We start from the raw sequence: 27791 nt of genomic DNA, 5'->3' as shown, positions 1-27791 counted from the left end.
AAAAAACATTTTTTGCTTTCATTTCACAATGTGGAGATGGTTTAGCAAAAAAAAAAAAAAAAAATCCTTGTTTTTGCGAATGTACTCATCCTTGAAATATTCTGAATAATTTCTGAAAAATCCTGTTAGGCGCACACTTAACGGATTCAGGAGTGTAACGCACCATTCCTCTTCCTCAGGGGTTTACACTGCGTTTCAGAAGCAAGCGAGATCATGACTGACGTGAGCCTTCCTCATGGCACGCAACGTCAGTGCAACAAGAGGTATGCGAAGCAGAGGCTACCGGGGACGCGGCGGTCAGGGGCGTCTTCCAGGAAGGCGCAGGGGCCCTTCAGCGATGGGAGGAACACAGCCTCTCAAACCTCCAGCCCTGACCTGGCATCTCAGGGCTGCTGGCGGAGAGGCTGTGACATGGGCCTTACAGGGTCCTCTCCCATGTGACCTTCAACAGGTCACGGTGCTACCCCCCATCTCGGTCCCTCACCTCCACAACAAGAATGGGAACGACAGTGCCTGATGCTCTCCATAGCTCTGCTTTGAGGAGCAAATGCACACTTGCAAAGTGTTACGCACCTAGTGGCTCCTCAGTAAATAGTGGTAATTATTTTCCGGCAGCACTAAACTCATATTTGCTTGAGAGTTTTCTTAAGCTGACAAGCAATATTGTGTTTATCATGTACGACACGGTGTTATGAAGTACGTAGACACTATGGCATGGCCAGATCCAGCCAACATATGTATCATCACCTTGTGGTGAGTCCACCTTACACCCACTCTCCTGCGTCCTCAGGAACGCATCACACCTTAACTTCAGTCACCATGTTGTAGGACAGATCTCCCCCACCTGCTCCTATCTCACTGAAACTTCGTATTCTCTGGACAGCATCTCCCCAGCCACCCTAGCCCTCTGAGATCAGCCTTATTAGAGTTCACTCGAGCAACACCTTTCTGTGTCTCCCTAATTTTACTTAACATGTCCTCCAGCTACAGCCATGTCATTGCAAATGCCAGGACTTTCTTTTTTTTTTTTTTTTTTTTTTTGACAGATAGAGTTAGACAGTGAGAGAAAGGGAGAGACAGAGAGAAAGGTCTTCTTTCCGTTGTTTCACCCCCCAAATGGCCGCTATGGCCGGCGCTGCGCTGACCTGAAGCCAGGAGCCAGGTGCTTCCTCCTGGTCTCCCATGCAGGTCAGGGGTCCAAGCACTTGGGCCATCCTCCACTGCCTTCCCGGGCCACAGCAGAGAGCTGGACAGGAAGAGGAGCAACTGGGACAGAACCCGCGCCCTTATGGGATGCTGGCACCACAGGTGGAGTATTAACCAAGTGAGCCACAGCTGAATATGATCCCATCGTGTACACAGACCACACTTTCTTGATCCATTCATCCGTGCACGGATGTTCATCTGCTCCCCTTCCTTGGCTATTGTGACTAACGGTGCCATGAACTGCGCGACCATGTGTTGGTACTAGTTTTATCTTTTTGAGCTACCTCCATTCTGTTGCTCATACAACTCTACCAATTTATATTCCCATTACAACAGTGTTGTTTTAAGCATTCAGTTATTTTTTTTAAGTTCAAGTGTATTTAAAGGGTATGTTTATATCATTATTCTAAGTGAATAACAAATTTCACTTAAAAGTTAATCTCAATCAAAGTTAACCACAAAAACAAATACAAGGAAAACAATGCTATTGATTCTAGCTATACACTAGGGCCTGTTTTTTAAAAACAAAAAAACAAAAAACCAGAATTCAGCAAAGTTAGAGGGATCAGAAACACATTTGCACCTACTGAGATTCCCTCCCTCGCCAGGACTGAAAGAGATCTGGAGACAGAAGACCTTGTGGGCATGGGATTCGCTGCTCTTCAATGCACCCTCCCTTCCCCATCTCCAGTCATCTCAGCCTGTGTCCCCTGCTCTGCCCCCTTCATCAGGAGATGGAGGGAGGGGGCATTGCTCATTTCCTTGTGACCCAGCCCTGTTCTCAGATACCTGCACTCACTCTGCTTCCAACGGCCTATCATATATCCTATTTTCTTTCAATTTCAATTCCCGATCAAAAACAGAAAGGAATTACTCTTTATCTGTAATTTTTAAACTCGAGAGGGAAAATATAGTTTTCCAAGAGGGGAAATGCATGCCGGATTTGGCTGCCTGCTGTGACACACTGCACAGACGCGGTTAAAATTAGGACTAGACTGTAAAGTAAGCTGCTCCCACACGCACACCTATCAGGTAGAAACAAAAACGAAGTCAACAACCGGGAGGAAGTTTTCCTGTCTTTTAAGAAGTGTTTTTGCAGTTTAAAACTGTACAGTGATGCTTATTTAAGCATTCAGAAGGAGCTCTGTATTACCTTTGCCTTCACAGATAAGGAATTAAGCCTGCGAAGACATTTGCAAGTGCTGTTCCTAAGAATAAGCACCCATTAATAATGGACAAGACATATTTCTTAGGCCACGTTCCAAATGGTGTAAAAATTCAGGATTTGATGTATTTATTAACCCTTTGCAATTTATTAAAAAAAGAAAGTTATGCTTAACAATGTAATATAAATTATTTTAGTAACAGTCTAAAGTTACTTTGTAATTTACACATTGCTTTTGAAGATATTCTTACTCAATTTTTCACTGGAAAAGTTATGTATTTAATCAGATGATATCACACATGTTAAATACTTCTATGATGACATATACAATTCACATGAAGAACATCTACAAAACACAAAAAGCCTACTTGCTAGTCAGCTCCTGTTTTCCATTAAATTCAGTTATTCAACAAATATTTAGTGACAGATTAGTACGTGTGAGCCACTGTCTAGTGTGAGCATTAGATACACAGCTGTGAGTAAAAGGCCACAACAAATACTTTCACTGCTTGAAAATACATTCCAGTGTCCTTTGGGCTCTTACTGAATCATAATATGAAACATGTTCCCATTAAAATTTTTAAAAACTTATTTCCATTTTATTTAAAAGCAGAGAGATAGAGAGACAAACAGAAGAGATCTTCCATCTGCAAATCACTCCCCAAATGCCTGCAACTTCCAAGGCTGAGCCAGGCTGCACCCAAGAGCCTGGAACTCAGTGCAAGTCTCCCATGTGGGTGAGCCATCACCTGCTGCTTCTTAGGGCATTGGAAGCACAAGAGCCGATGCTTGAACCTGGCACTCAAATAAGCAATGTGGGAATCTCAAGTACCAACTTAACCACAACACCACCCACCCCTGATACTTTTATTTTTAAGAATTTTTTTATGTAATTGTGATCTAGATGCAAAGAGGTATTAGGTTTATTATAGCTCAATTCACAATGGCTAAGATACGGAACCAACTCAGATGTCCATCAACTGATGACCAATCAAAGAAAATGTGGTAAATATACACTATGGAATACTACTATTTTATTTGAAAGGCAGAGTTACAGAAAGGTGTGTGTGTGTGTGTGTATGTAGAGAGTGAGACAGAGAGAGATCTTCCATCTGCAGGTTCACTCCCCAAATGGCCACAACAGCCAGGACTCAGTCAGGCCAAAGATGGGAGCCAGGAGCTTCTTCCAGGTCTCCCATGGGGGTGCAGGGACCCAAGGGCTTGGGCCATCCTCCACTGTTTTCCCAGGCCACAGCAGAGAACCGGATCGGAAGTGGAGCAGCAGGGACTCAAACAATGCCCCTGTGGAATGTCGGTTCTGCAGGCTGTGGTTTAAATCTGCTGAGCCCCCTATTTTTTTTTATTTGTTGAATATTATGGTTAGTGGCACATGAAGCCTGTGATTGTAGAGTGGGCTGAAATTATGTTTTCACAAAAATTTAAATAAAAAAAGAAGGAGGGAAATTCAGGGAGGGAGGGAAGTATGATTATCTTCTTAGAAATGTACCTATGAAATCTGTTCTATTAGTAAAGTTTTTCTTAAAAAACTCAAAACACAGAATATCATAGTTTGTCATAATAGGTAAAGTTGCTGCCTGCAATATCAGCATCCCATATGAGCACCCAATCAAGTCTGGCTACTCCATTTCAGATCCAGCTCCCTACCAATATGCCTGGGAAAGCAGCAGAAGATGGCCCAAGTGCTTGGGCCCCTGCATCCACGTGGGAGATCAGGATGAAGCTCTTGGCTCCTGGCTTTGGCCAGGCCCAGCTCTGGCCATTATGGACATCTGCGGAGTGAACCAGCAGATGTGACTTCTCTCTCTCTCTCTCTCTCTCTCTCTAATAAACCATTAAAAAAAAAAAAGGATATCAGCCGCGGTGCCGGCCCACTTGGCTAATCCTCCCTGGGTTCTAGTCCTGGTCGGGGCGCCGGATTCAGTCCTGGTTGCTCCTCTTCCAGTCCAGCTCGCTGCTGTGGCCCGGGAGTGCAGTGGAGGAGGGCCCAAGTGCTTGGGCCCTGCACCCCATGGGAGACCAGGAGGAGGTGCCTGGCTCCTGGCTTCAGATCAGTCCAGCTCTGGCAGTTGTGGTCATTTGGGGAGTGAACCAGCAGATGGAAGACCTCTCTCTCTGTCTCTCCCTCTCTGTCTGTATCCTAACCAACTTGTCAAATAAATAAATAAGTAAATAAAATCTTAGAAAAAGAATCACCCTTCTCCTGAGTTCTCTCAGATACAGGTGAACGCCTCATTCCCCACCCCACCCCCCCACCCCCCCAGCAATCCTATGGACTACAGTGTTGTCACACAGACCTACAGAATTGGATGCCTGAAAGCTTAAAATGTTATCTTCTCATCGTTTCCCTTCCTCCCACCACCTCCCCCAGCAGCACCGGGCATTGAAGCAAAGCAGAGTGGGCCAAAAATGCCATTCTTAATGTGGGAAGAATACCCTATCTAAATGTGCCCAGAAAACAAACAGGGAGAGACTTCAGTGTTCAGCTGTGGAAGGAAAGCAGTTAGAAGTGAGCAGGAGGGGTATCTGCCCTGACACACTTCCTTCGAAGCATCACGTTCAGCCAGGCACGTGCAAACCTGGGAAGAGGAGGAGGTTTTTCGTTTGCTTGTTTCGGTTCTGTCTTGCTCTGGAAACAGTTCTACTAGAAGGCTCCCGGGCCAGGTGAGCCCCCTCCTCCTGACTCAGGACTCACTCCACTGACTGTACACCTTTTTTCCTCTGACTGTTCACCACCAATACTGTTTGTAGAACACGAGGATTCCAGAGGAAGGAGGAGCATCTTGCAGATTCCATTGCCTGCACGTTCATTAACCTCTACCTCTTCCAAGCAGTTGAGAAACTGCCTACACACTGGCTCTTTTACAACAACCACCTAAGTTAGCTTCTCCTTAGTACAACAGGGTGCACAGCTGCAAAAGTCATGACATGACAGACGCTAAAAGAAACTTCCAGCAGTGATTTCTTCAGCTGAAGAAGTGAAAAGATGTAAGCATGTCTCAGTAGCAACTCAGCTACCCCAGACAGAACCTGTCACCACCCTGAGGAAGTCTAACTTTAATTATATACATTCCCATGTGGCATTACTCATTCTTGTAACATGCTTTTGCAAAAAGAAAAAATAAAACAGTTCAGTGCTTTAACAAGGTCTTTTTCTTCCTAATTGTCATCCCAATCCATTGCAACAACATAAAGATGTGGCTTGAAGAATTTCTCATCTCAAAGAATGCCTTGTATCCCCATCAGCAAAGTAGGCACACTCTGGGAGGCCAGCCAGGAAGTGGAGCTGGCCTCCTGGAACCTTGGGTTTGTAAATGGACGTTCACATGGGATCCTACCTGTCGTCGAAATGGTTTTACATTAACTTATGTCCTCTACCCCTGAAGATCACAAGGCTAAAACCTAAGGAATTCTTTTCCGTTTTTTTTTTTTTCTTTGCAGAGGCAGGAAAAAATAGATTTAAAAACTGACTTTCAATTTTCCTGGCAATAGTTTAAGTACATTTCTTGGAGGTGCTTTAATACTTTTCGTGGCAGAAGTTTATGCAAACCAAGCTTAAACGTTCTATACTGCGCCTTGGGGATTCAACCTGCAAACACTCTAGGGCCGTGCAAGGGCCGTCGTTTCTGGGCACCATGGAAAGAAGAGAACATTAACCAATAAAGTTAATAGACTGAGAAAATCGGAAAGAAGCTACCTAGCAAAGCGACACAATCCTCAAAGCCGCGCTCGGGTTCACTGCTTCTCACCGCAGCCCCCAGCCCCCACGCCTAGCCCGTTGGTGGGAGAGGGGCCAGCAGGGCGACACAGAGACCCCCTCTGCGGGCCTCGCGAACTGCAAGCGTTGCGCACCTGCCGCCCCTCCACGCGCCGCGGCCGCCAACTTCCCGCGGGACGGCCCGGACCCCAGCGCGGGTGCGCACCTGGCCCACCTGCCCGGCCCACCTCCGCCCCGAGCCCGCGGGGGCGCGCCTAGCGCGCTCTCCCTCTCTCTCTCTTTTTTTAGTCAGCCTCCCCGGGGATGTTGGATTTGGTGGGGGTGTGCTCTTTGAAATACTATACTGGGAACCTCAAACATTAATTTTTTTTAAATATTGCAAACCTTTCCGGCTCGCTCCGCAGCTGGAGAGCAGGCCCGAGGCGGCGTCCCCTCCCCGCCCGCCGCCGCCCCCGCTTCCTCCCGCCGCCCCCTCCCACCGCCGGGAGCGGGACTCGCGGGAGCCGCCCCCTCCCGGGCGCCCACACTTGGTTCCTCCCAGCTGCCGTGTGAATGGGCCGCCCTCCGGGTTCCACGGAGGGGGCGGTGGGAAGAGGCCGAGCCCCAGCCCCGGCCCCGCGGCCGCCGCCGCCCCCGCCCCGCGGCGGCCCACGCCGGGATCTGCGTCACTTGGCCGCGCGTGGGCGGGAGCCGGAGCGGCGAATGTAGCAAGAGCGGAATCTCCCAATGTGACAGCGCGCGGGGGGTGGAGGCGGCGGAGGCGGGCGGGGGAGGGGGAGGGGAGGGTGCAGCGCGCGCGGGGAGGGCCGCGGCGGGGGAAGGGAGGGCGCGGCGGGGGAGGAGGAGGAGGAGGAGGAGGCGCCGCCGCCGCCGCCGCCGCCGCCCGCGCGCCGGAGCCCGGAGGAGCCGCCGCCGCCGCCGCCGCGGCCGAGCGAGCGCCGTCGGGGCGGGCGGGCGGGCGGGCGGGGGGGAGCAGGGAGAGCGCGCCCACCACCTTCCCTTCCCCCCTCTATGGGAGCGGGGGCGTCCCGGCCGCCGCAGCCGCCTGAGGAGGGAGAGCTGGGGGCCGTCACTTCGGAGTTGGGGCTGAGCCGTCCTCGGGGGAGAGTGCGCCGAGACCGCCGCTGCAGCCGCTGGCCGAGTACGTACCCAGGCGGACGTTCGCAACTCCGGGGCGGCGGGACGCGGGACCGCGTTCGCGCTCGGGCGGCCGCCGCGGGAACTTGAGGCGGCCGAGTGGACGCGCCGCGCGGGCGTCCCGGGGCGCGGGCCCCACGCGGCCGCCGCCGGAAGGAGAGGGCGGCGGCGGGGCTGGCGTGGGCGATTCCTGGAGAAGTGGGGGTGCGCAGCGGCCCCGCAGGAAGCGGGGGAGCGCGGCGGGAGCCCCGACTTGCGCCTTTCGCCTCGGGAGAAAGCCGAGCGTGCCGAGTGCATTGTCCTCCGGGGGCCGAGGTCGTCGCGCGGGGCGCAGGCCCCCGAGTTTAAAGACCCCCGTGGCCGGGAGGCAGAGTCTTTGTGTTTACTTTTATGAAAGTGCTGCACTCACGGTCTCCCTTTGCTTCCTGGGATCCTCCCCATCCGAGTATGGTTTTTTCATTTTTAAAGAAGCGGAAGGAGAGTTTGTGCTTGGAAGTGGCTTGCAGAAACTTGGCGTCGAAGCGCAGGGAAGCGGCAGCCGCGTCGCGCCTCCGAGGCCGAGTGAGGAATGTGCAGACGCGTGTGGGGGACACGCGAGCCTTGGATGCAGACGTGCATGACCTTATGGTCGGGGAGAACCATTAAACGTGCCGTCAAGGATATGTGGGCTGCAGGCTCGGGGCGCACCAGGCTGGCGACGGGAAGCGACACTTCTGACAAGCCCAGCTGTTGTAGGATCTTGGGGAGGGGTGGGTAGGTGGGAAGGATGGCAGAGTTGGAACATGCGTGTCTGGGTCCTGCAGCCCCAAGTTTTGTGGCAGGTGATCGGGAGGAACCCTAGATTAGGCGTGCACCTAAACCTCGCTCCCTGAGATTCCGCGGGCATGGAACATTTGGGGGGTGGGGTGGCTGTTTAATTTAAAAATCTCACCCCAAAGAGTGGAGCTGGAGTAACTTGTCACTACCAGTTTGGTTTGCCAGTGACGTGTCTCCCAACTTCAGGAGCGCAAAGATCAGAAGCTGAGAGCGAGATTCCCAGATCTTGTTTAGAAATATTTTGGCAGTTTCAATTGATAATATTAGATGGCATAGGAACAGAACAGCCGAATTTAAAACAGATTAGTCACGTCGGAAATGCTTCACTGTTTTGTTGGAAAAGTGCGCGCAGTGAATTACCTTTTTAGAATATTCACTGTTTTCGAATTTTTCCCCCTGAACAAGATACCCGTTGAGATAGTTCCTAATTTACGTATGGGTTTTAAGGAAAAATGTGGGAAGACAGGCTGCATAGGATCTGCTTCGCTGTCTGGGGTGGAGACTAATGTCTTCCTTGGAGACCTTAAAGAGCTGTTCCTACTGTGTCAGTAGAAGTGGCTCTTAGATGCAAGGGGATCTTTTTTCCCTCCATATTTTTATCACACGAGGCATTTAAAACTGTTCTTTCATTACGTTTAAAGGACTGTGTTTTTTTTTTTTTTTTTTTTTTTGTCCTGGTATTAACATGCAAGATTCCCTGGAGAATTTACAGCTAGCCGGCAAGGGCAATCTTCTTTATCCCCCTTTTGATTGTTAGTTGTGGGAATGTTAGGTCTTGAAAGAGAATCATTCCCAGGAACCTCTGGAAGGCTTTTTTTTTATTTTGGGTCTTAATGTTGCTATTTTTACCATCTTTCACTAAAGCTAATTTGCCATCCAGTGCTGAAAATATTTTGGGTCTCCTGGCTGTGGTGGGCTCCTGTTTTAGGTGAATGTACCAAGGACAACAACAATAAAAATATGCAGGCACTGAAGGTTTTGTCTTTATTCTGCTTGCTAGTTGTGGATGTAATTCAAATGACAAGTATCTTTAGGAGTACTGTAGCTGATACAAGGAAATTTAGTGAGGTACATCTTTAAAATTATCAATAGAATCAGAGAGTCTCAGCTAAAATAATTTAAAATGCTCCCTTTTTTGTGGCTAGTAAATAACTTGCATTGTCCTATAGGGAAATTAATAGATTTTTCATTCTCCATATTACTTAGTTAAAGCATTAGACATTTTCTTTTAGTCATACCTTAATGGTTTATTTAGTATTAAAGATTTTGGAAATTTGCATTGTAGGGTGCTTAGAAAGAATAATCTATAAAGTGGGGGGAGATGTTTGAAATTTGCTGCATGAACCTTAACTATTTAAACTACAAGATGGTTGGATGGAAATAGAAGTGTGTCAGGTTTTTGCGTTTGTTGGTTGAGACTCTGTCCTAACACTTAGGCTGCATCTGTTCGGTGACACTGAGTGTAGTTGTTTTCTGTGGGTGCTATTCATGTGCAGTTTTGGAAATGAAAGCTCTGTAAAATTCATGTTTAGATGTGAAAACTGTGTTCTAGGTACCATAGAATCACAAAACATTTATGTTACTTTCATGGAAGTGACCGTTTTATGACGTTTTTGAATAGTTGAAAGTCATACTAATGTATAATCAACTTGTCTATACGTATTTCATTGTGAAACTTAAAAAGTATGTTACAAAATAATTAATTCCCCAGTGAACATAATATAAGGATTCTAATTCCTTTGCTTTGGACTTATTTTTATCTAACCTGCCTCTTTGAATCTTTTGAGTGGCAGAAGAAAGAATAGTGCAGTTATTATAGTAAATGCAAATTTTCTTTCTGATCTGACATGTTCAATAACTCATGCAGTAGTTGACTATGCTTCCTTAAACTTACTAATGGGACAGGTGGGAAATCAGAGAAGTAGATGCTGGGGAAAAATAGCAGTCCTCACCTTGAGAGAATTCTTACTGTGAAAACATACCATGAAGCTTTCCGATAGTTTGTCATTTCTCAGTACATTGTCTTTAAGGGCCTGCACATCAGTTTGCATGGTATGTAAATTAAATAATTTTTACAAACTTCTGAAGGGTGAAACAATCTCTGTTTATATATTGCCTTTATACTCTGTTCAGAGGGCACTGAGTGCTCGTTGAATGACCTCTTGGTCACTTGAAGAATTTGCCACCAGCCAATATGAGAGGCTAGTATTTGCCTCTTGGTATTGTAGTTAAGTTAATGCATAGTTACTGTTTCATAGCAAAATAAATTTCATGTGATTTTTTTCTTATTTTGGTAAATACGTTTAAACTTACACAATTGAATGTTTTCATTGAAATTTTAAGGAGTTTCTGCAAAGTTGTTTTCCCTGTTCAGAAAAGAGTCAGTAGGGGAGGACATTTAAAATTTCCCAAATTACAGTTCATTCATTAGTAGATATGTGTTTAATTCATAACTATGACAGTGATAAGATCCAAAAATGCTTTAAGATGTGTCACTGAACGCTGAAGAAGAAGTGTGCCTCATAAATCTTTTGGCACTTGAAGAAATTTAGTAACTGGGTACTAAATGCCAGCCTTGCATTATTAAGTGACTTTGTGTAATCATTTTTGCTTGAGTTTTAAGTTCTAGAAGTAGCATAAAGGTGAAAAAAATTCACTTTCTGGAGGCTCAGCCTTTCCTAAGCCCAGTTCTGACTTGTTAGGAAGCTTTTTGAGTCTCACCCCTCATTGTACCCATTGCGCCCTTCTTTGTCCCAGGCCCTGTACCTTCAAGCTATGCTCTCCTGAACTTGGCAGCACTTCAGAGGCATTGCGTTGTGCTGTATGTCTTCACATTTCCTATTCCTTTGTCCTCGTTTCCATCTCGGCCTTTCATTCCCTTAGTGTACAGCAGATCTCATCGAGATGTTATGAGGAAAGCAATGTCGTGGAACTAATTCACCTTAATCTGCAAATGACTCGTGAGCTCTTAACCAAGGCTTTTCACGTTGCTTTGTTAAATCTGTAAGAAGTTGTTATTAACTTAGATAATTTTAAAGGAAAAATTTAAGCTGTGTCGGGAGGAAATGTATAGACCTCTGCATAATTACTCAGGCCTTACTGGATCTTGCCCTTGCTTTCTCCCTACTCCTGGAAGTTTCTCTTGCTTGGAATGCCATAAATGTCATAAAAGTATGTTGCATATGTGTGATGCTTTGTGTGCATGTGTGTCAGTCTGTGTCAGTGATTCCTACAGAAGATCCAATGTGATTATGAATTAGTTGTTTGGAAATAATTTATACTGCATTTAATTTATAGGGACAGGTTTTAAAAAGGACCTAAGATTTCTCATGACAGATGTCTAATTCTTAGAATTTTTTTTTTTTTTTGACAGGCAGAGTGGACAGTGAGAGAGACAGAGAGAAAGGTCTTCCTTTGCTGTTGGTTCACCCTCCAATGGCCGCCTTTCTCTCTGTCTCTCTCTCTCACTGTCCACTCTGCCTGTCAAAAAACAAACAAACAAAAAAACCCAAAAAACAAACAAAAAAACAAAAATTTTTTTTTAATTTATTTGAAAGAGTTACTTGGGGGGGAGGGGGTTGGAGGCTTCCATCCCATGGTTCACTTCCCAAATGGCCATTAACAGCTAGGCTGAGCCAAGCCAAAACTGGGAGCCAGGAGCTTCTTCCAGATCTCCCAGTGGGTAGCAGGGACCCAAGCACTTGGGCCTTCTTCCACTGCTTTCCCAGGCACATTAGCAGGGAGCTGGATTGGAAGAGGAGCAGCTGGGACTCAAATTGGCACCCATATGGGATGCTGGCATTGCAGGCTGTGGCTTAACCCATTATGCCACAACACCAGCCTCAAATTTGAGTTCGTTTCCTTCCCTTCCCCTTCCCCTTCCCCTTCCCCTTCCCTTTCTTTTTTTGGAAGTCTAAAACTAGAAGATGCTTACATGAATTTGAATTCTTAAAATGCTAGTCTGGGCTGGATTCAACACAGGATGTGTATGTTTTAACACTAATTGCATGTAGATTCTCTATTTGGGATAGTATCTTTTGGTCGCTTGGAAAAATAGCCATGTTATGAAAGTCCACCATGTAGCTTTCTAGGAAAGTGTTGGACATGAGAGTGGAAAGGATTGTAGGTACCAGATTGGCAATTCATTGGGACACTTCAGTTTACATAGAATGCATCTCTTCTGGAATGTGAAGGGAGGTTGCTGATCAGATTCTGACTCAAACATTGGGTTTAATTCACCAGAAACCTTCATAGAGATCTTATTCTTCATAAAACACTTCTCTAGGAATAAAGGGGAGTAAAGGATTAATGTGACCCTAATTCTTAACTTCAGGGTGCTTATAACCTCACAGTAACTGTACTGCGGCTCTTGTGTATAAAACACAAACACGCTGTGTAGCATTTTTCAAAAGTTAAATTTATATATTTAAAAGGCAGAATGAAAGATAAATTGATTGATTTTTTTCATCCATCATTCACTCCCCAAATGGGCGCAATGGCTAGGGCTGGGGTTGGGCGAGGCCAGGGCCAGGAGCCTGGAACTCCATCTGGGTCTCCCATGTGGACCATCTTCCACTGCTTTCCCAGGCTCATTAGCAGGAAACTGGATCTAAAATAGTGCAGCTGAGACTTGGACCAGCGCCCATATGGGGTGCCAGTGTTGCATGTGGCAGCTTTATCTGCTGCGCCACAGTACCATCCCCACGTTACTTAACATTTATCATGTTTGGGGCTGTTCTTGTCCATCTCTTCCCTCTGAACTGATTTTTCATGAAGGACCATCTTTCCTCTGTATCCTCAGAACTACCAGTGCCTGGCATGCTTGGATAAGTGCAAAAAATGAGTGGATGAGGCATGATAGAGAATGAAAGAAACTGAAACCTTAGTCTTTAATAATGTGATGCTACTTTTAGAACCCCAAATCTTTCCTTAAGTTATTACATTCCTAGAGACTTCCCATTAGTTGACTCGTTGTATACAAGAGTGAAGTACACTGACTTGGACATCTGATTTCACAAGTGGCAGCACAGTAGAACTACACAGAAGGCAAAAGATCATGTATTTTGGGGGAAGTTACATGCAGTGAAACTGGAGTGTGTTCTCTAAGTAACATTGGAGAAGGGAGAGGATACCTGCAGTTGGATAAAGACTTTATGGAAGAGGTATGGAGGTTTGAGGGTGGAGGATGCCCGGCACAGGTCAGGGAGGTGGAATGCCCAGAGTCTGTCTGGCGTGAATAGAAGGGCATGTTAAGGATCAGAGGAAGGGTAGGTTCAGGCGTGGGTTGCCTATATGAGTAGTTCTAGGCAATGGGGAAATTTGCACCCACACCTGTCCTGTAGGGAGGTAAGGTTGGGAGGGCCGTGTGAGCTATTCTGATGGGTAGGATGCTGTTTTCAAAGTTGAGACAAGAAGTGGTGAAAACTAGAAGTGAGTACTTTTGAGGCAGAGAAAGGAAAAGGATGGTGGTGTGGTCTAAGGAGATGTAGATTTGAGGAAGGAAGCAGCAACAAAGATGAAATCCACACTTTTCATTTAGAAAACTGGAAGGGTGGTGGTGCAACTGAAAGAGCTGGAGAGCTGGGAAGAGCGTGTTTGGAAATTGGGAAGATGAGAGGAAAATGAGATAATGTACTTGCTTTTGGACACAGGAGACTTGAGGTTTCGATAGTCCCCAGGTGGAATGCCAAATTCTGGTTCAGAAGAATAGTTTGGGCTGATGATTCTCAAACTGTCCAGGTATGAGAATCCCTAATTTAAAAAAAATATATATATATATATGTATATATAAAAATACTAAAAATTCTTAAGATAATTTTACTTGGAGTATTTATTGAGATTATATACAATGGCAAAGACAAATTAACTTATACTTTCAAGTGAATTTGTATTTTTTAAGCCATAGAAGTACTTATTTAACTTACTTATGTAACTTAACTTACAAAAAAGATTTGTGTGAAAGGCATCTTTTTCATTCAGTCATCAGTGCTTGCATTTCTTTTCCTTTTTTTTTTTAAAAAAAAAAAAAAGATTTATTTTATCTATTTGAAAGAGTTACAGAAAGAGAGAGAGGTCTTCCATCTGCTGGTTCACTCCCTAAATGACCGAAGCGGCCAGAACTGAGCTGATCTGAAGTGGGTGCCGGGGCCCAAGGACTTGGGCCATCTTCCACTGCCTTCCCAGGCCATAGCAGAGAGCTGGATCAGAAGTGGAGCAGCCCAGATAGACCCGTGCCCATAATGAGATGCCAGTGCTACAGGCTGGGGCTTTAACCCACTGCAGCATAGCACCGGCCCCCAGTGCTTGCATTTTTTAAGTCTTCTTTAGTTTTGTTGGAAAGGCCGAGCGACAGAGATCTCACATCCCCTAATTCATTTCCCAAATACCTGCAACGGGCATTGGGCCAGGAGCCCAGAACTCCATCCAGGTCTCCTGTGTGGATGGCAGGGACCCACGTACTTGAGCTGTCACCTGCTGTCCCCTAGGGTGTGCACTCACAGGAAACTGAGTTAGAATCAGAGCTGGGACCTGAGTTCAGCCACTCTGACGTGGGATGTGGCCGTCCCAAGTGGGTGTCTTAACTGCTGTGCTACATGCCCACCCCTGTGCGTTTCCATTTGAGAACCCTGCAGCAACTCTGGAGCCCTCGGCCCAGGATCCATTGATTGAAACTAAAGCGGAGTTGGAAGTTATCTGTCTGTAGTGATAATTGAAGTCTGGGAGTGGGTGAGATCATCAAGTAAGAATCTGGACTGACAGAAAAAAGATCTAATATAAAACCAGAGTTGTGTTTTAAGATACACTTATTTGAAATGCAGTGTGTATGAGAGAGAGAGGGAGAGACAGAGATTGAATAGCTTCCGTCTGCTGTTTCACTCCCCCAGATGGCTTCATCAGCTGAGGTTGAGCCAGGCTGGAGCCAAGAGGCAGGACCTCCATCCTGGCCTCCCACGTGGATGGCAGGAATGAAGTACTTGAGCCATCTACTGCTCCAGGCATGTTTGCAGGGAGCTGGATCAGAAGTGGAGTAGCCAGGACTTGAACTGGTACCCTGATATGGGATGCTGATATCCTAAGCAGTGGTTTAACCCACTGCACTGGTGCGTGCCCAAACTTTGGTGAATTCTTGAACTTAGGATATACCAATGGAAGGTAGGGAAAGTGAAATAGTGACAGCACTTACCGAAGTGAGGTGAAGAGCCTTTCAAGGAGTGGTACAACACAGTGGAGAGGTTAATGAGAGACAGGTCCTGGTGATAATTCGGTAGTTGCTTAAGAGTTTGATAGAGTGACAGGGCCAAAAAGTGGGCTGGACTGAGGCAGGTTTGAAGGAATGGTGGAATGGCTCTTCTGCCACACTGTGTTCTCACATCCCAGCTTGGAGAGTATCAAAGAGGTTTTGTTTTCTGTAGTGAAGCGGGAATTGACTAGTCAAACCTTGTGGGCCAGTCTAGCTACTGAGTTCATCTAGCACAGTTTGAATCTGCCCTGACTGGTGCTGTCCTAAGGAGTTAAAGGGTGATTGTTTTTGAAGAATTTAAAATAGATCAGTGAATGAAAACAAGTAGGTTTTAGGCTATTGTTGTTTAATTCGTCTTCCCTAGTCCTGGGGTTCTTTTTATTGTACTGGGGTGAGGAACCTTTAAACTGGTTTAAGTGGAAGTTTGCTGTGCACGGGCAGCCAGACCTCAGGTTTAACTTTTGAATACAGTAAAAGTGAGCAACCGGTTTCTTTTAACTGTGGAATTTATAGAAAGGTTAGGCTCAGCATGGATGTTCCGGGATATCTTGAAAAGGCCAGGTACTGGTCTACAGTTTCATAGATTCACCGTACTAGGAGCTACCTGCACTTGATCTTAGCCAAAAGGCCGAGAAGCGATAGGAGCTACCTGAATATAGTGTTGTGATACAGGTAGAAACCTTACTTTCAACTTATTTGACCTTCAAGTTTAAGCATAAACGATTACAGGTTTTGTGAAAATAGAAAAATCTCCAAAAAAAGTTTTCTTTGAAATCGAATCAAGTGAATGTATGAAGTAGTGGATGTTTAAATGATCACAGCAGGCTTTGGAGAGAAACCGAAACACTGTCTTAAAGCAAAAGCTTAGAAAGCTTCTGTCCCAGTGGGGTGCTGTGGGCCTCTGAAAGCCTCCTGGTTTACTTGTTTATCTTCATCTGTTGTCTCGACTTTGGAAATGTGCACCTGGCCCTGTCAATCCTTATGCAGATAATATATTCATAACTGATTTCTCACCGGCGTCATAGGAACTAGAGTGTTTCCTTTTTCTGGGTAAAGAAAGGATAAAACTTGAAAATTCTTATTTGCTAAAATCATTGCCTTTATTCAGGAGGAAAAAAGTCTAGGTCTTTTAGTTTTACTTTTCTTAAATTTATCTTTTATATTTGACTACCATTTTTTTTCCTGACTTCATAAAAAGATTTCTAAAAGCTTTGTTCTGGTTTTTCTGATATGCTCTTTCCTCTGTTCCATGGTCTGGGGAGTACATCAGGTGAATAATTGACCACTCCACAAACCCTACAGAGTTAGAGTCCTCGTATGAAAAATCTTGTGTGTACACATATATTTATGTATGTGGATATGTATTTTTTTAATACTCTTGAATTGACTGCCTGCAGAAGACTTGCATTAGGAGAATGATGGGAAGTTGACTGTTTTCCCCTCCAATCTCAACATTTTCAGGAAGCCCTTCATTTGGTATGTTACTATTTAATATAAACCTAAATTTGAGTCTGTAACTCCCAAGAGCTGTGTTTTCTGGGTTAGTGTCCACCTAGATGATGGTCTGTCCCTGCAGTGAGAAGATGCAAAATGTTTGTTTTTATCCAGAGAACTGGGGCAGCCTGAACATGAAGGTGGACCTAAGGAACCTGGGTGATCCTATAGGACTTGTGGGAGTTTGTGGTGCTCCAGAGGGCAAACTAAATAGGGATTTTCTCTGCAGTTTGCCCTCTTTGCCAAATCATGGGCAATCACCTGCATGCGGCCCAGGGACCTGGGAAACTTTGTTCAAAAACACCTTATATGATTTCCTTGGGATTAGCAGAAGCAGCTGGGTCCAGATTACATCTGTTTTGTCTCTTGGGAAGTAGGTCATCAGGTCACCTGGCTATGTCCATTCTAGCCCTTCACAAATAAAGAGCCATAAAATACGAGGAGGTCACTGGTTGATCAAAACAGATTATGGAGGATACAGAACTTCCAGTCACAGCCCTTAGAGGGAGACCCATTCTCCAGGTTGATGTGACTGAAACTAAAATTTTGTCTAACTTTTTGGCTGACAGCATTTGACAACAAAAGTCCACATTTGACTTTCTGGCTTTCAGAGATATATTTCTCTGATTGCAGTATCTCCCATTCAAGTGTTGATCCGAACTGTTTGAGTTGAGAGCAGGTCTTGTACTTTCCTCTGATGTGTGCATTTTTTAAGCCCTCTGTAATTTTTTCCATAGAGGGCTACAGGGTCCTTTTGATTCTAAGGGTACATTGATTACAACAAGTTTGTTTCTCTTAAATGGAAGTACTCAGCCAACTCCTCTTTGTATGTGGGAGGTCTCCAGGCAACTGAACAACTTTTAAAGGCTGCTAAGAGGTCAAGAAGTGCTTTACTAGCTCTTGTTCTGTCTTTTTAACAACAGGTTTCTCTATGTTGCTTGGGCTCTAAAAGTATGTTTCTTCCTTGACCTTGACCTCTGCTGCTGCTATGATGGCCTCAGATTACATTTTGCATCTGTGTCCTTGATACATGTGTAGACACAGTCTTGATGTTTGCATGCAGAGTAGTTGTACGTTAGCATCTTGCCCTGTGCCATGTTCAAGTACCATGCATGTCAGAGGGAATCCCATCGTCCTGATTTTTCTCTGTTATATAATCCCATTGTCACCTATAACTCTTCTCTTCCTAGAACTGTAACTGTTTCCTTTCCTTTTTCATGTTTATGCCTAAGAAATGACCAAGTCTTGTCATTTATTTGTTTGAATTTTTGCTGCCTCTTTCTTGGTTCCTAAATATGCCATCTTCTATTTTGTTACCTCCAGGTCTTACTGAAATCTTCCTTTACCTGCCAGACTAATCCTGCTAATTTTTCTTTATGAAATGGAAATAACTATACCTACTTCACAAGGCTGTTCTGAGGATTAGACATGTGAAGTGTCCATGATACTTCTTGGCACAGTCAGTATTTAACAAATGGTGGTAAACTGTAGTACTTCTCTCCTCTTGCTAAATTTGATTATTTTCAATCTACATCTGTGTCCGCACCATGGAAATAGCCAAGTCTGCCCAAACTGTGGGTTGTGGAGCCTCGTGAGTCTTTGGGTCTCCAGACTTCTGCTTGCTGGTTTTTCTCCAGGAAGGTCTGGCCTTTAGAGTTGTTGGAGTGCAAAATGAGATAAAGTACTTACATAGAAAGAATGGCGCTCTCTTGATGGTTGCAATGCAAATGCTCCTTGTTTTTGTTCCTCTGTATTACATTCTTAAATCCTGTAGTGCCCAGCCTATTCGATTTAAGGAGTTTGAATTTTTTCTCTCTTCTTTTTGCAGGTTTAACCCATCCACAGTAATGGCCGCGGCTTTACCCAGGACCCTGGGGGAGTTACAGCTGTATAGAATATTACAGAAAGCCAATCTTCTTTCTTATTTCGATGCTTTTATCCAACAAGGTGGTGATGATGTGCAGCAGCTCTGTGAAGCTGGAGAAGAGGAGTTTTTGGAGATTATGGCACTCGTGGGCATGGCTAGCAAGCCCCTTCATGTTAGAAGGCTGCAGAAGGCTCTGAGAGACTGGGTTACGAACCCGGGCCTTTTCAATCAGCCGCTGACTTCCCTTCCTGTCAGTAGCATACCTATTTATAAGTTACCAGAGGGATCACCGACGTGGCTGGGAATATCCTGCAGTAGTTACGAAAGGAACAGCAATACCCGGGAACCTCACTTAAAAATCCCCAAATGTGCTGCCACGACCTGTGTGCAGAGCTTGGGACAGGGGAAGTCCGATGTGGGGAGCCTGGCACTGCAGAGCGTTGGAGAGTCCAGGCTCTGGCAGGGCCACCATGCTACCGAAAGTGAGCACAGCCTGTCCCCAGCTGACCTTGGCTCCCCAGCTTCCCCAAAGGAAAGCAGCGAGGCCCTAGATGCTGCTGCCGCACTCTCTGTGGCTGAGTGTGTGGAGCGAATGGCCCCCACGCTGCCAAAAAGTGACTTGAACGAAGTAAAAGAGCTGCTGAAAACCAACAAGAAGTTGGCCAAAATGATTGGTCACATCTTTGAGATGAGTGATGACGATCCACACAAAGAGGAGGAAATTCGAAAATACAGTGCAATATATGGCAGATTCGACTCAAAGAGAAAGGATGGAAAGCATCTCACACTTCATGAGGTAGGAAGCCCATGAATTTTTTCTCTACACAGTGTGCGCTCTTAGACGTATTTGGTAATAATTTGCAGCTACAGAGTTACACTGTCTGAAAGCAGGACTAAAAACATATAAGCATTAGCAAAATGCAACCTCTACGAAAACAGACCATATTTATTGTGCTGGGCTTATATTTGTGTTTAACTCAAACGTTTGTGCTTTGGAACTACAAGGCAGTGACTTTTAGGAATATGTCAGAATTGGATCAGAGAGAGCATAGTCTTTGTGTTTGTAAGGCAGTTTTTCAATTTATAAATTAACCATACATTTCAAAAACATTTTTGCAGACTTCTATTTTAGAAAAAAATTTTGTAAAAATAACCAAAACTTAGCTGGCATAGAAAACAAAATAATATAAATCAATGTTTAGCTTTGAATAGTAGCTTTTAACATTGTTTTGTTCAATGATTGGTGTTAAAAGTTCCCATCGGGGCCATTGTTGTGGCATAGCAGGTTAAGCTACCACCTGCAATGCTGGAATCCCATATGGTTGCTAGTTCATGTCCTGGCTGTTCCACTGCCAATCCAGCTACCTGCTAATGCACCTGGGAAAGCAGCATATGATGGCTCAAATCCTTGGACTCCTGCCACCCACATGGGAGACCCAGACAGAGTTCCAGGTTGCTGGTTTTGGTCTGGCAAAGCCCTAGCTGTTGCAGTCTTTTGGGGAGTGAACCAGCAGAGGGAAGATTGATATTCTCTCTCTCTCTCTCTCTCTCTCTCTGACTCCCTCTCTCCTGTAACTCAATAAATTTTTTAAAAATTCTCATTCTTTTATCTTTATAGCACTCTTATCTAGAGACACTCTGCAAGTATGTGTCCATGTATATAAGTATGTGTGTATGTATATATGTGTGCGTATGTATATGTATATATACACTATTGTACTTCTTTTCTCTTGACCGAGCAGTATGTCATCTTCAAAATTCAGCTCAGAGTAGGAGTTTTGCTTATCAGTTAAATCTCCAGTGAGGATACCTTTGTCCCACATTAGAGTACCTGGGTTCAATTCCCACCTCTGGCTACAGTTGTAGCTTCCTGACAGTGCAAACCCCAAGAGGCAGCTGTGATGGCTCAAGTGGTTGGGTTCTGCCACCTCTGTGGGAGACCCAGTTTGAGTTTTGGGCTCCAACTTCTGTCTTGGTTCAGCCCTAGCCATGGTAGGCATTTGGGAAGTGAACTATGTATGAGAGTTCTGTCTCTTTCTCTCTTGGGGGATGGATTTCACCTGAAACATGACTTATGGTCTTTTCTGCTAATGTTGCCTTCCAGGTAGAATGACCTGTTCTTTTTATTTAGATCTCTGCAACACTGGTGTTACATTTAACTTCAACACTTGATTGTGCTTATATGTATACTTGTCTGTCTCTTGCAATAAACTTGGAGTTTCTTTAAGGCAGAAACAATGCCTCATTCTTCTTTATATCCCTGGAGTCTAATGTACCCAATAAATGCTTGAAAAATAAGTGTATTTTCAAATGTTGAAAAGACTGTTAGAGCTAACTTTTTAAATAGCCATAAATCCTTTAGAAGAAAGGAAATTCTCTGAAAAACTGTTCAGGTTGAGTGCAGTATTTCATGTTTAGCATCAGATGTCCCCAACCCCCAGACTTCTACTTTAACATGAAAAAATACTTACTAAAGGCACTGTGGTGCAGTGGCAGCATCACAAATGGGCACCGATACAAGTCCTAGCTGCTCCACTTCCGATCCAGCTCCCTGCTAATGCATCTGGGAAAGCAGTAGAAGATGGCCCAAGTCCTTGGGCCCCTGTTAACTACATGGGAGATCCCAAAAAAGTTCCTAGCTCCTGGCTCCGGGTCAGCTCAGCTCAGGCCGTTGCAGCCATTTGGGGGAGTGAACCAGCGGATGGAAGACCTCTCTGTCTCTTCCTCTTTCTGTAACTCTGAATCTATAAGCTGCCAGATATTTTCTTTACATATATAAATATGGGATCATGTTTTGCACACTGTTCTAATTATTTTTCTTTCCTTTTTTAAATGGAACAGTGCACATAGTGTGATACACCAATAGGTATCTTTTGAAGTCAGTACACATAGAGTTACCTTATTCTTTTATAGATTGAACTGTATTTCTTTAAAAAAAATTATTTGAGAGAGTTTTAGACAGAGGGACAGACAGAAAGATCTTTCATCTGCAGGTTCACGCCCCAAATGGTCAGAATGGTCAGAGCTGGGCTGATCTGAAGCCAGGACCCAGGAGCTTCTTCTGGATTTCCCACCCATGTGCAGGGGCCCAAGAACTTGGGCCATCTTGTGCTTTCCCAGGCCATAGCAGAGAGCTGGATTGGAAGTAGAGCATCTGGGACTCGAATCAGCGCCCCTATGGGATGCCGGCACTGCAAGCGGCGGCTTTACCCTCTGCGCCACAGCGCCGGCCCCTAAAGTATTCCTTTAAATAATTAATTTTTAAGTCAACCTAATATTCTACCATGGTATTAGACCTTTTTGGAAATAAAGCTCTAATTATTAGGGTTATATTCTGTTTAAAATCAATTAGGCATCTTTATTCAAATAATCAAATGGAGTATATAAAACTTCAGCTTTTGAAGCTTTTAGAAAGTTTAATTAATAAAAACAAAATTTGTAAGTGGGAGCTATTGAAATATATTTTACAAAGAATAAACAGGTCAGGTGTCAGCATTGTGGCATTGCAGGTATTTGTGTTACTGGTAGAACCTCTGCCTGCAATGCCAGCATCCCATCCGAGTGCTAGCTTGTGTCCTGGCTGCTCCTTTTCTGATCCAGCCCCCTGCTGACGGCCTGGGAAAAGGCAACAGAAAATGGCCCAAGTCCTTAGGCCCTTGCTACCCACATGGGAGACCTGGGAGAAGCTCCTAGCTCTTGGCTTCGGCTTGGCCCAGCCCTGGCTGTTGCGGCCATCTGGGGCATGAACCAGTGGATGGAAGACCTCTCTCTGTCTTTCCCTCTCTCTCACACTCCCTCTCCCCATCTCTCCCTGTCTCCCTGTAACTCTGACTTTCAAATAAATAGAATCTTAAAAAACAGTTCAAACAATGAATAAGATATAATTTTGAAATTATATAATTATACTTTGGAGTAGCTTTGCAAAGAATTTTGATGTAGTTTTTCTTTTAATTATGTAAATTTAGACTATGCACTCGACTAAAATAAAATTGATAAGATTCTTCCCACATTCGTTGTTTTTTGCCTAGAAATGCCTTAAATATGTCAATTTGAAAAGATATATTTAAAATATGAGACTTCTTGTATGTGTTTACTTAGGCCTTTTATATTGGTCAGTAATTGTATAATTTTTATTATTGTTTGAGGGAGACAGAGAAAAGAGATAGAGCTCTCATCTGCTGATTCCCTCCCAAAGCTGTAACTGAAAACCTGCTCCTAGGCTCCCATGTGGTCAGCAGGGACCAAACCATGTACACCATCACCTGCTACCTCCCAGGGTCAGCATTGATGGGAAGCTGGAATCAAGAGGGGGAACTGGGAATCAAATGTAGCCACGCCAGAATGGAACTTGGACATTTTAACTGGTGTCTCAGCCGCTGTGTTTTACTCACGTGGGTTTTGCACATTTTTTGTTATGTCAAATACTGTGTATGTTACATGTCTATATTACATGTATTCTAGAATTTATTTATGTAGGATATACCAAATACATAAGATACAAAAATATATAGTTTTTAATTAGATTTTTTCCTCTGATTTTTCGACGGCTATCACTGGCTGGTTTTTGTATATTAGTCTTGTTTTCAGCAGTTCTACCATATGATTTTTTAAAATGATTTTAGATGTGAATACTGGAGCTTCAGATCAGGTAATTGGTTAGCAGAAAGACTTAACTTAGAGGAGATCTGTGATTTGATCCATGTTGGATCTACCCTTTGGCAGTTGTGAATTATCATTTGCCATATAATAACTGCCTTACAGGAGCTTATGAGTAGATCCAGAAAGCAAACTTAGCATTAAAATCCACATACACTTTGACGATTTTATATTGCCTTTGACCACTGGAGAAGTCCACTTGACAAGCTACATGGATGTCATTGATAGAAAACAAAAGACAAAACATGTTTACAATTTTCCTTTGATGCTTTAACTTAGTTTCCCCATAAATTATAAATACAGCAGATGAAACACAGTTGAATCAAAAAACTTGTATTTTTTATCTAAATAAAAGTATTTTAAGATTACTTAATAAACCCAATCAACTTCACTCTTCTAACTATTTTAAATCTTACTCTACTTTATAAAAAAATCCAGAAAGAATTTGCACTTGGCTTTTGCTAAGAAGCTCTTTGCTTCTTTAGATAAATAGGTGCAAATGGTATTTAAGTACTTGAAACAGTTGTAGAATTCCCAAAATAAGAGCTCACAATTAATGCTATTAGGCCAAGGTGTGGAAGTGAGGGTCTTGGGAATTGGGCTGTTTTTTTTGTTTGTTTTTTGTTTTTTTTTTTTGTTTTTTTTTAATTTGAAAGTCACAGCTACACAGAGAGAGGAAAGGCAGAGAGAGAGAGAGAGATCTTCCATCCGATGTCACTCCCCAATTGGCCGCAATTGGAGCTGTGCCGATCCGAAGCCAGGAGCCGGGAGCTGTTGGGGTCTTAAGCCTGAGACTGTCCCCTGACCAGCAGGGGGCAGTACAAGCACTCCCCGACAAGGCGAACAGGAGAGGTAAGGTCGACGGGTCAAGCACACCACAGCAAGCACCCGTGAGTTCTTTCGAAGCAGGAACCACTTTATTGAGGAAGCGTACAGGCTTATAAAGCTTACGAAGGACATGCACAGTAGGGGAGCCAATCAGCGAAAAGGTCGAAAAGGTCATGCAGGCACAGGTGGACCATGCACAGGGGCACCTTAAGCAAGGTATAGGGATAACGCAATCGGACCTATCCCTGCAGGTGGTCTGATAACTGCAGCGGCCGCAGACATGCCCCCGATCATCCGCCAGGTGCCATGTTGTTAGGGACTATTTTATACAACGCCCAACAGGGAGCTTCTTCCGGGTCTCCCACACAGGTGCAGGGGCCCAAGGACTTGGGCCATCTTGTACTGCTTTCCCAGGCCATAGCAGGGAGCTGGATCGGAAGTGGAGCAGCTGGGTCTCAAACCGGTGCCCGTATGGGATGCCAGTGCTTCAGGCCAGGGCATTAACCCACTGCACCACAGTGCCAGCTCTGGGGTTGGTGTTTTTGAAATTTAACTTAGTCCAATTGTTAATAGAACTCAGATATGTGAGTCTGGTCCATTAATGAGCACAGTTCGGGGTAGAAGTTTATGTATCAGGGAGCTTTCTTCAAGCTAGTAACCATTGAAGACCTTGGAGGAAATTACAGAACCCTGAGGGCACTAAAAGAAAGAATTATTGAATGTACCTTTTAGGTGTTAAGAGGCTTTTGCATTTTTTCACTTGATGTTAAAATCAGAAGAAAATTCCTTGGCTTTTCTAAATTCCTAAGGTTAAAGACTGTTACTAGTTTGTCCTCAATTTCCAAATAAGGAGATGTAGGACTTACTCTTACTTCACTGTTAGTGTAATCTCCGTGTTCTGAAAGTTTTCTTCTTGTAAACCCTATGGATACTACAGGACTGTACATAGGTCACTAGGATGAAAAGGAGGACATTATCTACACTTGAAAAATCTTTTCAACTTTCACAGGTACCTAAGGTTCTTTTTCATGTGAATACTTCTATATTTATTTTCAAGTGTACTCCATACAGTAAAGGAGTAGGGAATGAATATTGTTAAACACTTATTTAAGTGCAGAATCAATAACAATCTAAGCACCTGGATTACAGGAGAGCTGGATTATATGAGATAGACCTTGGAGATAGTGTAGGGGCTGAGGCTTAGGACCACGTGTGTTGGTGGCATAGGGTGGGTGCTAAGGGACAAACGCAGGTGTGGTATGAGAAGGGACTTCTAGCAGGCAGGTTGTTCCATCTATCTCACACGTGTTAGAAGACAGTAGGTGGTAAACTAGACAAGTAGTCTGCCTCAGATCTGGGCATCAATGAGTGAGGGAGGAGGGGTGGGTCGTAAATTGGGAACAGTAAGGCAGGAAAAGAATTCTAAAGCTGAAAGATGGATTGGGAAGAGGGACATGTGTAGTCCACTGAGTGGAAATTCTACAAGAACTAGGAAGCTAAGAAGGCTACTGAGTTAAGGACCCAGACCTGCAGAATAAACAATGATGCCAAGCTCAGGTCAGTTTCCCTTGTGGCTGTTTTGTTTGTTTTGAAGTAAGGGTGAATGTGTCAGAAATGTAACAGTGTCAGTTCTGAGAGAGGAGGAATTGTGAATCTGGGAACCCCATAGACCTGTACACATTATTCATAATTTAAAATACTTTATTCTGAACGCTCAGCTTCACATACATTTCATCTAATACTTGAAGAGAAATGTTGGGAATTTCCTTCTGATAAGTCTAAAAAATGAATTATAGGACAGTTAAATGGTTATTTCTCGAATCAAGTTATTTCTTGAGAAGTTACATTTGTCTAATAATTTGTCCATTTCATCCAAAGTTTAAAACCTACTGGCTTGAAGTTTATAGTTGTTAAGACATGATATGGCTTGTGCCATCTATCCCTCCTTTTTCCCCCAGATAATCTGAGGTTTGTCCATTTTACTCTTTTTTTCCCTGAGATCTGCAGACTCGGTTCTGCGGACCCAATCTAGCCTGCCTCCTGTTTTCATAATTAAACTTCTATATGCTGGGGCTGGTGCTGTGGCATAGTAGGCTAAGCCTTTGCCTGCAGTGCCAGCATCCCATATTGGCACAGGTTCGAGTCCCAGGTGCTCCACTTTGGATCCAGCTCTATGCTAATGGCCGAGGAAAGCAGTGGAACATGGTTGAAGTACTTGGGCCCCTGCACTCACATGGAGACCTGGAAGAAGCTCCAGGCTTCTGGCTTCTGGCTTCTGGCTTCTGATGGGCACAGCTCCAGCCATTGCAGCCATCTGGGGAGTGAACAAGAAGATGGAAGACCTGTCTCTCTGTAACTCTGCCTCTCAAATAAAAAATAAGATCTTTTGGGGGCTGGCGCCTTGGCTCACTTGGCTAATCCTCCACCTGCGGCGCTGGCATCCTTTATGGGTGCTGGGTTCTAGTCCCGGTTGCTGCTCTTCCAGTCCAGCTCTCTGCTGTTGCCTGGGAGGGCAGTGGAGGATGGCCCAAGTCCTTGGGCTCCTGCACCCACATGGGAGACCAGTAGGAAGCACCTGGCTCCTGGCTTCGGATTGGCGCAGCACCAGCTATAGCAGCCGTTTGGGGAGTGAACCAACGGAAAGAAGACCTTTCTGTGTCTCTCTTTCTCACTGTCTATAACTCTACCTATCAAAATAAAATAAAAAATAAAAAGATACACATTGTTCATAATAAATGATTGTATGATGTATATATTTAGAAAAATAAGATCTTAAAAAAAAACCTATATGATTATGTGTTGTCTGCAATTGTCTTAGAACAACAATGGCAGAGTTGCGTGATTGTGACATAGACTGTTAGGCCTGTAAAACCTTAAATACTTGTTCTCTGGCGTTTTACAGAAAAAGTTTGTAGATCCCTAATCTTTCTGAAGAAGCAGCTTTTAGCTTAGCCCATATTTTTGGTTGTAGGAGTGTGTGTGTGTGTGTGTGTGTGTGTGTGTGTTTTCTACTTACTTAGACTTCATTTTATTTTCTAACTTGAGTTGGGATTTAGTTCATCGATGTTCCATTTTTTCTTTTCTAATATAACTAATTAGAGCTAAAGGGGCAGGCATTTGGTACAACAGTTAAAGATGTTGCTGGGGATACCTGCATCCCTTACCAGAGTGCCTGGGTGTGAGTCTGGCTCCACTTCGATTGAGCCTTCTGCTCGTGTACACCCGGAGAGGCAGCAGATGGTGACTCACGGTTGGTTCCCTGTCATTTACATGGGCGATCCAGATTGAATTCCAAGCTTCTGTCCTCAAATAATTAATTGATACATTTTTAAAACACTGTAAGTTCTCAGTATTGATTTAGTGTTATTCCCAGACTTTTTTTTAAATATTTATTTGAAATTCAGAGTTACACAAAGAAGGAGAGGCAGAGAGAGAGAGAGAGAGAGGTCTTGCATCCACTGATTCACTCCCCAATTGGCTGCAACAGCCAGAGCTGTGCCAGTCCGGAGTCAGGAGCTTCTTTCGGGTCTCCCACACGGGTACAGGGTTCCAAGGACTTGGGCCGTCTTCTGCTGCTTTCCCAGACCTTAGTAGAGAGCTGGATTGGAAGTGGAGCAGCTGGGACTCGAACCGGCACCCACATGGG

At 44.4% G+C, this 27791-nt stretch overlaps 2 protein-coding genes across 4 annotated transcripts in view; one reads left to right on the top strand and one right to left on the bottom strand.

Moving 5' to 3' along the window:
• The window catches only part of LOC149127333 (uncharacterized), a 33352-nt gene extending 25811 nt beyond the window's left edge, over positions 1 to 7541 (bottom strand). Inside the window, exons 1-2 of the mRNA XM_089328531.1 lie at positions 7257 to 7541; positions 6492 to 7116 (exon numbers count right to left, since the gene is read on the bottom strand). Coding sequence (XP_089184657.1) covers positions 6492 to 7116; positions 7257 to 7541 — 910 coding nt within the window. The remainder of the gene's footprint in view (positions 1 to 6491; positions 7117 to 7256) is intronic.
• Positions 7005 to 27791, top strand: part of NAB1 (NGFI-A binding protein 1) — a 50446-nt gene continuing 29659 nt past the window's right edge. Inside the window, exons 1-2 of one of the 3 annotated variants that reach the window (XM_017342992.4) lie at positions 7005 to 7248; positions 18623 to 19457. In XM_017342992.4, coding sequence (XP_017198481.1) covers positions 18642 to 19457 — 816 coding nt within the window. In that variant the 5' untranslated portion in view covers positions 7005 to 7248; positions 18623 to 18641. Of the gene's footprint in view, positions 7249 to 16702; positions 16777 to 18622; positions 19458 to 27791 lie in introns of those variants that run through there. The other 2 variants (XM_002712343.6, XM_089330176.1) reach the window with 2 other exon arrangements.

This window comes from Oryctolagus cuniculus, chromosome 3 (assembly GCF_051225735.1).
Source record: "Oryctolagus cuniculus isolate XC-2025 breed Fujian yellow rabbit chromosome 3, ASM5122573v1, whole genome shotgun sequence".
Taxonomy (NCBI): domain Eukaryota; kingdom Metazoa; phylum Chordata; class Mammalia; order Lagomorpha; family Leporidae; genus Oryctolagus; species Oryctolagus cuniculus.
Note: the sequence above shows the minus strand (reverse complement) of the source record. Positions and strands in the feature narration are given on the sequence as shown.